Source organism: Lynx rufus, unplaced genomic scaffold (assembly GCF_022079265.1).
Source record: "Lynx rufus isolate CCGP_SWC_20201006 ecotype Redwood Valley unplaced genomic scaffold, mLynRuf1.p SCAF_8, whole genome shotgun sequence".
Taxonomy (NCBI): domain Eukaryota; kingdom Metazoa; phylum Chordata; class Mammalia; order Carnivora; family Felidae; genus Lynx; species Lynx rufus.
In genome coordinates this window covers 44,754,274-44,766,746 of record NW_025814896.1, presented here as the reverse complement: position 1 = coordinate 44,766,746, position 12,473 = coordinate 44,754,274, and the positions used below count along the sequence as shown (strand labels likewise).

General features: G+C 44.7%; 1 protein-coding gene across 2 annotated transcripts in view; it reads right to left on the bottom strand.

Annotated features, from left to right (window-relative positions):
* SLC24A3 (solute carrier family 24 member 3) overlaps positions 1-12,473 on the bottom strand; it is a 486,519-nt gene that overhangs the window by 47,862 nt on the left and 426,184 nt on the right. For both annotated transcript variants that reach the window (XM_047069242.1, XM_047069241.1), the window contains exons 8-9: positions 9,537-9,562; positions 1,053-1,106 (exon numbers count right to left, since the gene is read on the bottom strand). In XM_047069242.1, the coding sequence (XP_046925198.1) occupies positions 1,053-1,106; positions 9,537-9,562 (80 nt within the window). The remainder of the gene's footprint in view (positions 1-1,052; positions 1,107-9,536; positions 9,563-12,473) is intronic.

Genomic DNA, 12,473 nt, shown 5'->3' with positions numbered 1-12,473 from the left:
ACAGCTTTACCTTAGAGTAAGGGAAACACCAGCAATTTAATTCTTGATACAAAGAGTAAGCCACCCAAACTCCAGGGGAAAAAGAACATATGAAGTGGTGGTTTTAAAATACATCTGCAAATTCTTTGACGCTCCTCCTTTTAAAAGGTGAAGCGGATCCCTTGAGTGTGGGCTAGACTTACTTCTAATAAATAGAATATGGCAGAAGTGACAGTGTATGACTAGTGAGACCAGATTATAAAAGGCACTGGGGCCCTTCTAGCTCTCTCTCTTGACTCACCTGTTCCCTTGTTGTGGAGACACTCAACCAACCCCAAGGAGAGGCCTATGTGTTGAGAAACTGAGGACTCTAGCCAACAGACAGTATCAGCTCGCCAACACTGCAAGTGCGCCATTTTGCATTCCCAGTTAAGTAGGTGATGGCCACCCCAGCCAACCTCTTAACTGCAATCTCAAGGAAAACCCTGATCTAGAACTCCCAAGTTAAGTGCTCCTGGACACCTAACTCAGAAGTTGTAATCAGATAACACATCCTTCTAGTTTTAAGCCACTACATTTTGGGGTCATTTATTACCCAGCAATAGATGACTAATACAATATGAATAATGGAGGTCTGTAGATTTTTGATCCATGGTTTTACTCATCTCTTAATTAGCTCTGGTCCCATCTTCATCACCCTATATAGAAGCATAACATAGTGAGTTTTACCTCCTTTCTTGTTATGAAAGGGAGTTTAAAGCATCCCAAAGAGCCAAAAGCTAGGTTGCCGGGTCTTAAAGAGGGTGCAAGGGTTTGTCAGATCTCTCAAGTTAAACACTAAAAGCTTTGATTCCGTCATCACATGTGGGTTGGAAGAATCTTTGCTATTGCTACTAATCAAAACTTCAGTGATTCACAGCAGGTTGCTGAGGGGACCAATGAGTTTGTGACAGACTGCATTGAAAGCTGGCCAGCTAACTGCCCTCCCCTCCGTTTCCCTTTCCGCATTATCCCATAATGCTAAATGTGGGAAACAGTTTTGGAAAAGAAAACCAAGAAGACATTTTACTTACTTCATGATGACAATGTAGACAAGATACATCAGCACAAGGACTAAAGACTCCCACCTGTGTAAAACCAAGAATGGCTTGTTAAAGGAAGTCACCACAGGTGACAACACACCAGCCTGTCTCTGAAAATCCATGTGATGTCAATGGCAGTTAAACCAGGTGAGCAGGGCAAGGATAAAGTGAATGTGTGGACTGGCTACAAATATTTCCTGGTCTGTAGACATTTCTCCATTGCATACAGCTTTCAATTCACTTTCTTTTCCTTCTCTACCTAAAAGGAAAATGCTGGGGCACCTGGGTGGCGCAGTCGGTTAAGCGTCCGACTTCAGCCAGGTCACGATCTCACGGTCCGTGAGTTCGAGCCCCGCGTCGGGCTCTGGGCTGATGGCTCAGAGCCTGGAGCCTCTTTCCGATTCTGTGTCTCCCTCTCTCTGCCCCTCCCCCGTTCATGTTCTGTCTCTCTTTGTCCCAAAAATAAATAAACGTTGAAAAAAAAAATTAAAAAAAAAAAGAAAAAAAAAAAAAAGGAAAATGCTTCTTCCCCTGTCATTCACTCACCCAGAAGAGTTCTGTGAGAGCAGCAAGTCTACCATAATATTGCTGAATATAGGCCTGTATTTATAAATCTGTGCACAGCTTAATCATTCACTAAAACTATTCAGACATATTTACAAAGAGCAAACTAAAGGAATTGATAGGGGGTGACAGAGGAATTGCTGGATACAGAGGAGTAAGGCAAACAGAGACAGAGAGAGAGATGGGATGGGGGAGAGGGAGGGGAGAGAGAGAGAGGGAGACTGGGGGAGATATAGTGGGAGAAGGAAGAGACAGGGGGAGGGAGAAAGAGAAGGGGGGAGAGAGGGAGAGGGAAAAGATAGAGGGAGGGGGAAGAGAGGGAGAAGGAGGGATAGGGGGCAGGAAAAGGGAAAGAGAAAAAACCTAGGCAGGGAAGATGTCAGCAGGAAGGATAAGAATGGACAAGTGGAAAATGGTCAAGAGAAAGAAAGAAAAAAATAATGAAACCTACTGGAATGTACCTTGAGCGACCGATAATTTGAATACTCCTATTTTCTTCATTTTAGTAACTTTCCATTAAAAAACTAGGGAATTTGATTTCTAGGTTCCCCTTTAGCTGTAGAATTGAGGGAGGAATTCTGTTTTCAAGAAGAGGTTACTGGAGAATGGTCTATGAAGAAATTCTAGGTCATGCCTTTTTTTTTTTTTTTTTTTTTAAATTTTTTTTTTTCAACGTTTATTTATTTTTGGGACAGAGAGAGACAGAGCATGAACGGGGGAGGGGCAGAGAGAGAGGGAGACACAGAATCAGAAACAGGCTCCAGGCTCTGAGCCATCAGCCCAGAGCCTGACGCGGGGCTCGAACTCACGGAGCGCGAGATCGTGACCTGGCTGAAGTCGGACGCTTAACCGACTGCGCCACCCAGGCGCCCCTAGGTCATGCCTTTCTTTCCAGTTTTTCTTTTCAAGCTCCATGTCTAAAAATTGACCTTCAGGGGTGCCTTGCTGGCATAGGAGGTTAAGCATACAACTCTTGGTTTCAGCTCAGGTCATGATCTCACAGTTTCATGAGATTGAGCCCTGCACTGGGCTCTGTGCTGGCAACATGGAGTCTGCTTGGGATTCTCTCTCTGCCCCTCCCTCACTCGTGCTGTCTCTCTTATAATAAATAAACAAAAACTTTAAAAAAATTGACCCTCAGGAAATATGTGGTCAAGTGTAAAAAGGATGCACACATAAGGGTCTTTGTTGCCGTGGTGTTTATAAACACGCAATGCAGGTAAGAAGCAAGACAGTTACAAGATGGGAGCCTGGGTACACATGTTAGGACACGTATATCCACAGGGTGGGCTCCCATGCTTTGGTTCAGGATGATAACGCAAACGTGTGTGTATGTGGTATAGAAAGTGCTTTTGATGCTAGTAAGAGAAGAAATCAAGGGGTCTACACCTCTCCATCTTCTGCCACATTTCTGGGCTTCACTCTTAGTAAACCATCTTAAAGAATGCATACACTTTACTGCAGCACTGCACTTTCCCTTGGCAAATCCCTCTAATGTCCACATTCATCCATCTGTTGAAACACTTGTCCACAGCACCAGCGACCTCCATGTGCATGACTCCAGGGATGGTTCTCTGTCATCCTGTTCAATTTCCCTGCAGCATCTGAAGGCTGGGCTCTTGCCCTCCTGCATACAGCACTCTCTTCTGACTTCCGAGAGGCCACGCTCCTGGTTTTCCTCCTGTCCCCTGAACTTCTCCTTCCCTCTGCCTCCTCCACTTCCCCAGCTGAACCTCTAAATAGGGGGCCCTCTTCTCTTTTTACCTACAGGATCTCCCTAGGTGATGTCATCTGGTCCTCCTGATGTAAACACCAGCCCACACACCCACTCCACTCCTCTTCCTGGGGCTGTGCTCATATATCACTGTCGATGTATGTCCCATGTGGTGTCTCAATGCACGTCGGAACAGAATTCTTAATTCCTGCTTCCTGGCTTTGTGCTTCCCCAGACCTTGCCATCTCAGCCAACTGTACCTCTCCCTGCCCAGTCAAGCTCCAAGTCTGGAAATCAGTCTGGAGCCCTCCATTACCTTTGCCTCACATCCATCACAACCCTACATCCCAAATATTTCCTGAATTGTTGGATTCCGTCCACCCTGCTGCTACTTGCTAGTCCACCTTAACTTCAGCCTCTGAACTGGTTTCTGCGAGGCTCCTGGGTCATGTCGTTCTTCTGTTTAAAGCTCTTCAACTTCTTCCCAACAAAGTTAAGAAGAAAAAAACAAAAGCTGCCTCCCCATTCCCACCCCGCAAAACCGGTTCTTTTGCTTTTTAAATTGTTTGTGCCCCATCACACTGTGTCTGTGTTCCATCACACTGGTCTCCCTTCATTTGCACACGCCAAGTTCTTTCCTTCTCTCCAGAGCCTTTGCACTTCCTGTTCCTTATGCCAGGAATACTTTTCCCTTTATTCCTTGGCTGGCCCCTTTGATCCTGCAAATGCCAGCTGAAATGCCACCTCCTCCAACAAGTCTTCCTGTCTACGCCTCCTTTGCTTTCTATCACATGACCTTGTGGATGTTTGCTTAACAGGTGACCAGTCTGTGATTTCCATGTTGATTTATTTATTCATTACCTATTTATATGTAATGCCTGTTTCTGGCAGTCACTTCATACCACTCCTCACATCTGACCCCCACCTCAGTTATCTGGTTTTTCATCTTCCAGAGACTTAGAGCCGACCCCCTGACAGCTGACTCCCCCAAGCACATACCCCTTCCCTCCCCGGCTGCCCACTATTCTCTTCTCAGCACACAGCAGTCCTCAGCTCATCTGTGCAGGGCGAGACTTCCTTTAAAACCCACTTTCAGTTGTAAAACACCTCCTGAACATGGTTCTTACCTCATTAAAACCAGTGTATTATGTGGCATAAAGTTAATTGGGAAGAATAAGATTTTATTCACAGCCTTCATTTTGAAGGAGGAGATACCTGAGATCAGAAGGGATGCCGTATAACAGCTTGGATGCATTTTAATAGACTCGGTGAGGGTCACCAGAAAACAGACCCATGTCAACGAAATATTTCAGCTAGGCTGAATGAAGTCCAATGCTTTGTAAACAGGTATATTTATACTCTAATTCCTTTAGGCCTTTTTTTTTTTCCCCTACTCAAAACAAGCCCTTCCATTGCAGTGTTCAAGTCAAGTTCTCTTCTGTTATGTATCAGGGATGCTTGTGAGATGGGGGTTCTCTGCTCCTGCTGACATTTCAGCTTGGGTTGGTCAGTGTCCAGACTCAGGGCTCACCCAGTGCCTCCTCCATATGAAATACACCAGGCTCTCTAAGGCCTCTATGACATCCATCTGCTGTCCTCTCTGCTTTGGGGCCTGATGAAGAGTTCATTCCAGTTTAATGCATTCTAGTTTAATGCTTTTCAGAGTCCCAAGGCTCCCCACCTCCTGCCCTTGCCCCCTATCTCCAATGACCCTGTGATGACATGTCAACTGTCTCCCTTCTCTCTAGCCCAAGTTCTGTCTAGCCCAAGTTCTATCTAGCCCAAGTTCTGTCTAGCCCAAGAGAGCCTCCAGGTCAGGGCTGAGTTTGGTTTTGTGTTCAATGTCTGGTTCTGGAACAGAACCTGGCATTCAGGAGGCGTTTAGGAAACAGTTGTGGAATTGGACAGAGTCCACATGCAGACCTCTAAGGTCACAAGGCTCTTGTCTCCCGGCTTCCCCCTGGGGACACTTCTCCATCTGCCTCTCCTGACTGCAGCCTATCCACTGTCCTCTGAGGACCTGGTCTTGTGGCATGATCTCGGTTTGTTTCTTCCTTTCCCACAAACTTCCAATTTGAACCGCCTTCAACTGGCCCCTGGTTCTCCTGCCAAAGATCATTCTTTCCTGTATTGGGAGGGTTATTCCCCGTTACTCCGTATTCTCACCCAGAGGGTGAGGCCCTGCTTTCTTATGGTCCAGAACAGAGAATGCTGGTCCCAAATGCTCCACATATAGATATGCTCCAAGTCATGTCCCCTGGCTCTCCTTTCTCTCCCAAAGTTACAGCTTGAGGTTCAAAGAAGAAACAAGAATATCAACCTGAATCCTTTTGCTTTCTTATCAGGACTTCAGACTCACTGAAGACATATTCCAAATTCCTTCTGGCAATATTGTGGGCCTCACTGAGCTGTCATTATGGATTCAGGTTGATACAATGCATCTTAACTGGTGGATCTCTGATACTTTCTATTTTAACTGTAATCTTTAGGGGTAGTTCTCTGAGAAGCACCAAACATATGAAGAGCACCCTGCCTCTGGCTTGCTAACAGAACTATAGAACCCTACGAGTTGAGACAGCAAGTGGGGACTACTGGATCTGAAGGAGGGTGGTCCTACCTCCAGGATAAATAATGATTGGTCTAGGGGAGCCTGGGTGGCTCAGTTGATTAAGCGTCTGACTCTTGATTTTGGTTCAGGTCATGATCTCATGGTTTGGTTCTTGTGAGATTGAGCCCCGAGTTGGGCTCTGTGCTGACAGCTTGGAGTCTCTCCCGCAGGCATGTGCATGCGTCTCTCTCTCTCAAAAATAAATAAATAAAACATTTTAAGAAGTAATAATGATTAGTCTAGAGTTGTAATTCTATCCTGCCTGGCCACTTGTTGGTCAAGGTAGACCCAGTTGGGACCGAAGAGATGTAAGGTGGAAAAGAGTCTTCCTTCTTCCTCCTTCTTGTTGTCAGTCCGACCTGATGCCCGGAACTGCAATAGCCTTCTTGACCATTAGGAAAGGCCGAGAGAAATGCGGAGCCATCTTGGACCACCACCATCTGGGGCGCTTGTTATGCAAGAAAAATAAATCACTATTTCTTCAACACGCTTTAGCTGGCTTTCTGCTACTAAAAACCTTCTGCTTGCTACTTCTTGTCTGATTGTGACCTGCTGCAGACACTGATCCAGGAGTGGGAAAGCCGTGTACAACAGGGAAGCCTTGCCTTTGTGTATTTGTATTTGACAAGGCTCATAAAGAGTACTCTTGTTTCAGGGAGCCTGAGTGGCTCAGTCGGTTAAGCGTCCGACTTCAGCTCAGGTCATGATCTCATGGTTCATGGCTCTGACCCCCGCATCAGGTTCTGTGCTGATAGCTCAGAGCCTGGAGCCTGCTTCGGATTCTATGTCTCCCTCTCTCTCTGCCCCTCCCCTGCTCATGCTCTGTCTCTCTCATCTCTCAAAAATGAATAAACGTTAAGAAAAATTTAACAAAAGGGTACTCTTGTTTCAAAATAAACACAACTGAAATGAGTTTCCTTTTGAGGATTTGGGATGAATTGGTTACCTCCCTTGAAATCGCTAGGACATGATGGAATGTTCTACAACAAGGAATGGAATTTATCATTTAGTAATACTGAAATATTATTGTGGTCTAATTTGTACAGGTTGAAGCAGCCGGCATTAATTGAGAAATCAGAAATCAGCTCCTAGACACACCTTTTCAGCAAAGCCAATGCTTGTGTTTGGCTGGGTATGAAAAATACCCAGTATTCTGGTGGATGGTGAAAAAACACCTTAAAGTTCAATATACTTTATATTTAAACCAGGAGCTGAGATCCCTGGAAGTCTAGAAGCAGTTACGGGTCCGTGGTGTAGACTTCAATTTCTCAGCCTCACTCGTATGAAAAATGTCCTCTGTCAGCCCATCCACATAATAGCAGTCATTATGTAACAGGCGGCAGTCTGGGAATGATGCTCTGATGCCATGAGCTTCCTTGTTCTTCCCTGCAACTACTCCTGTGCACGAGTTATGATTCTAACCCAGCCCCGGCTGGAACAAAGCATGCTGGGAAATTTGCACCTCATTCATCCATGGCCTTCCTATCTCTTTACTCATGTGGGAGCATTGGTGCTGAAGCTGGGGATCTGAGGACCTCAGAATCTGGCTCTTTGGAGCAGGCCCAGGGTTCTAACCTCCTAACATCTGTAGGAGATTTGACCTTTGAATGCAGAGGAAATGATCTCTCCCTTTCTTGCTCCATACCACCTGAAATATCCTAAAAGACACTTTAAAAAAGTGTTTATTTATTTTTGAGGGGAGGGGCAGAGAAAGAGGGAGAGATAGAGAATCCCAAGCAGGCTTCGTGCTGTCCATGCAGAGCCCAACACGGGGCTCGAACTCACAAATCACGAGATCATGACCTAAATGGAAATCAAGAGTTGAATGCTTAACTGACTGAGCCACCCAGGTACCCGTATCCTAGAAGACATTCTGAGGATAAGGACCGAAACTGGCTGGTCACAAAGCCTGCCTTTGCCAGCAAAACCAGGCAGGTGTAGAAAGAGAGCTCTACTTAAGAAAAACCAACAGTAAACCACCCATGGATATCCTTTCTTAAGGTTTCTGCACAGACAGAACACACACACACACACACACACACACACAAACACAAAACAGCAGAAAAATTGCTGAGATCAACTGTGATCATAACTTGTCTGTATAGAAGCATTGTTAGCTAAGAGCAGCAACACTGAGCAACTCTTAAGCACCTACTGTTTGCTAAGGCAAAGTGGTGGTCATGCTAAATGTGCCATCAGTTTGAGAATATTTTTGCAAGTTTTCTTGTTCTGCACTTAAGGACATGGGGGGAAGAGGTCACCACTCTACTTGGCCACTACATCCAGGTGGATCCCATGAGGCGGTTCTCCCTGGCTTCTGACCTCTGACCTGAGACATCTTAATCCCAGTTAGCCTGCTCATCACAGTTTCCCAAAGAAGACCTCCTTATTTTTTATGGGTTGATATAAAGATTACGTGTCTTAAAACAAGTTTTCCTAGATGTCTTTTCCTCGCCCCTCCTGAACAGATGAGAGGGAGAGTTGGCAAAAGTATACTTAAGACCCTGGCCTGATGAATAACATTTACCATCAATGAGACAAGTTCATCTGCAACGCCCAAATTCTGAATATCAGAGATAGCCTAAGACAAAGAAATGTCACTCTGACAAAGGGCCAGTTGAAGGCTCATTTTGCTGAAGGCTCATTCTTAGCTTTAAATAATATCATGAGGGGTGCCTGGGTGGCTCAGTCAGTTAAGCATCTGACTTTGGCTCAGGTCATGATCTCGTGATTCATGAGTTTGAGCCCCGCATCGGGCTCTGTGCTGACAGCTCAGAGCCTGGAGCCTGCTTTGGATTCTGTCTCTCTCTCTCTCTGTCTGTCTGTCTCAAATACTAATAAACTTAAAAAAATAGTATCAAGGAAATTGTTTACCTACCTTCCTACAGTGCCACACTTATCTATCCCTAAAATGCTATTTCACATTTCTCTGTATCTACAGATCAAATGTTTGAAAAACATAACAGGAATGCACAACATACCCAATTTCTATTTCTATTCCAAACATATTTGACTTGTTTAGAACCCACCTGAAAAATGGGGATTTGGATAGTTGGCCCAAATGCACATGTTCCCATATATTTAATTTGGTTTAAGTTTTATATCCATCAAAAAAAAATCACTGATTTTTCATCGGCCTAAGATCATCTTGAATGTCAGGCAGAACTTTAGTGGGTTAAGGATAATGGAAGTGACTCCATCTCCATTTCCTAAGATTTACATGGTATTTGAATATGCCAATGTGGTTTGGACGCAATTTGAAAAGATTAGTCAAATCTTAACCACGACCTAGCAAATGGCTAACTGCAGAAAGGCACAGCTAAGTCATGCCATCTAACCTGGCTGATAAAGACAGTGAAGTATTAGCATCCCCAATGGAAGGCCACCGTCCCAGCCCAAGGGAAAAGGTCTCTGCTCTGTCAGAGCTAATTTAGTTTCTTTGTTGCGGTCAAATGGGTCCCAAGAAATGCTAGTTGTTCTAAGCTGCCATGACATCCCCCTTTCTTTCCTAAACCCTGACTCTGGTCTTCAATATATTTGGCTCTGTAACACAGCAAGGAGAAATTGGAGGGGAAAAAGAGGTACTTACCAGGAAACTTGTTCGTCATAAATGAACTGTAAAAAAAAAAAAAAAGAAAGAAAGAAAAAGAAAAAAAGGACAATTAGACATACACACATATGCAATGTCTGCACGCATACGCGTGCTTTATGACTGCACGTCTTCCAACCATGTAGCTGGTTTGTTGGGAATCAGGCTGGGGCTGGCCTGGAATACGACGAATCTGCAGATAAGCTTCCCTCTGTGCTGGTTTCATGTGTGGCTAATGTTAGTGGCAGGAGGTGGTGTTGGCGGACGGGGGGGGCACATTGAGGAGGAGAGAAGCAGCAGACCATCCTGTCCCTCCTGGCAATTTCTGTCCAACAGTGCAGAGAGAGGAACACATGACCCCCTGCTATGCAGAGCAAGCCGCACTGTAGAATTTTAGATCCAGAAGGGGATGGGGAAGCCTGGCAGATGCTTGCAAGCATTAGCCACTTGTGGGCCACCTGTAAGACGTCTGCATGTGCCTGTGCACTCTGTAGTACCTTTAAGCTTTTAGGCAAGCATGCAGACTTCTATGTACTCAATATTTTTTTAAGTGGACCTATTTTGTCTGTCTGTTTGTTTGTTTCCCTAAAAGAATTTACTTTCAAAGGAAACTCTGCATCACAACCAGAAGTAGAGAACCAGCTTCACTTGCCACCAGTGTGCAGAGGGTGAAAAATAAATGTGCTGACAACAGTGACTGAAAGTCTCAGCAGGGCACTGTGGGCTGCCCATGCCCTGGGCCACGGGCCTGCCCTTTTGCTAAAGGAGATAAGCAGGAGTCAGAGGCAGCTGGAAGAAATACAAGAACCAAATGGAGATTTTGCCCCGATCAGATAGTATCCAAAAGGAATATACAACAAAAATTGAATTCATTTAACCCCTAGCTCATATATCATTCCAAATCACTTCTCACTTTAGGGGAAGAAGTGGTATAATTTTGGCCCTTTGATTCTATATGGGGAAACGGAGCCACAGAGAACACAAGGAATTTTCTTGAGGGTTCACAGAGTTTGTTTTAGAACTCGGGCCTGGCTCTTAAATCTTCTTTCCATGACACTTTTATGTGCCCAAACGGTGCACTGTTGAAAACAAGTGGGAACGCCTATATTTTAGTCAAGCAGGAAGCTGAGCGTTGCTTCATAGCTTGCACTTTCCACCTTCACCAGATACGATTGCTTCTGGGTATGATCATCTCTGAGCAGGTGGCCCTCTGGAGACTCTAAGGCAGAAGAAACATCTGGGTTCAAAGTGTCAGTACTGCACAGATTTGGTAAAGTCAACAAATGACACAGGCATCGCTTCGGTCCCCAGAGATCAGAATAACCATATGTTGCGAGAGAGAGGCAGAGACGAGCAGGGGAGGGACACAGACAAGCAGGTATGGCTCAGAAGGCACATGAAAAGACCTCTCTCCAATTATCCCAAAGGCGTAAAGACAAGAGGAAAAGAAAGGGTCCTCACTTATTTGTACTCACACTTCCTGACAAGACATTGACAAAGATGTTGTCTTCAGCAGCTTTGTGACTCTTGTTATGGGATTCAACAGGTTGACATTTGCATGGAAATATCAAACCAGAATGGGAAGAGAATTAAAGAAATAAAGGAAACCATCCCGTGATCTAGGCTGGATGGTATGCAATCCATCCCTTGGAAGGCTCCCAGACCCTTTTGTATAATCACCAGCTTAAAAAAATTATTGTTGAGAAATCATGGAACAGAACAAATGATTTAAGATGGAAAATGTTTCTATTAATTGAAGTTAATTCAGTATCAGTCTCGAGTAGCACGCTGGAGCAATCAATTCATCGTCACTTAAGAGAGCACGAGACACTGGTAAAGAGTTTATTAAAGTGCCAATTTAATTTTCGCGTATCAGGGAAGGCAGGCGATACTGTATAATATAAAAGCAGCTATAATATAAAAGAAGCCCTTATTCTATGCCATGTGACGGACAGGTGGGGGCATAGATCAGTATGCCTCTAGTGATTGATTATCTCAGTGATCATAACAATGGGGAAAAATCAGAATAGGCTGAATTGTACAAAATGAGAATGGAATTTACACAGGACACAATGAATCAGGGAATAGTGGGCTCTGAACTAGATACACAATTAAGGAGCATCATGAATCCAACGTTAAGGCAGTGGCTGTGGCCAGGGAAGTTGGGGGTGGGAATGTGCTTGAGGGAGGCAGGCCAGGAAAGCGAAATGTCCATGGCCTCCCTACAAATTCTGACAAATGGTGGTGACCTGGAAGACTTCAAATAACGGATGAGGGATATCCCATCACTGACCACTGACAGCCAGGAGCCCTTAGCTACCCTGTGGCTAATGAACAAACACAGTCTGGGTTTTAATCAACTTCTTTAAGAAGATTGGGTGGGAAAATGAGAGGACTAAAAAAAAAAAATAGCAAAATAGATAAAAGGAAATAAAAGTTAGGCCTTTAAGAAAACCTACGAGGAAACAGGAAAGGAGGCGGACGGCGAGTTATGTCTCTGAGCCTTGTTGGTGGCCTCTGGATGAGGTTGAGCCACTGATCATCACACACTGAGAGGGCTGAAAGCGAGGACACGGGCACTGTTCACAGAATGTTCCTGTGGGAGAGTATGGCACTGGACCACCCTGACTCAGTGCTGGAATCGCTCTGTCTGGAAACTTACAATGACAAGGACAGGCAACTCTCCCACTCGACATTGCTGATGGTTCCAGGGAATGGATTTGTTACTCCTAACGGTTTTATTTTATTTTATATTTTATTTTATTTTAGTCTATTCTATTTTTCTTAAGGCAAATGTTGAATATCCCTCTGTATTTCCACACTCTTTCCATGGCTAAAAGAAGACGAAACCACTGCCTTGGCCCCTTACAGCGGCATTACTAGGGTAGAAAAAACCCCCGAGATCATTTATATAGGTACCTGTCTGAAACAGGAAAT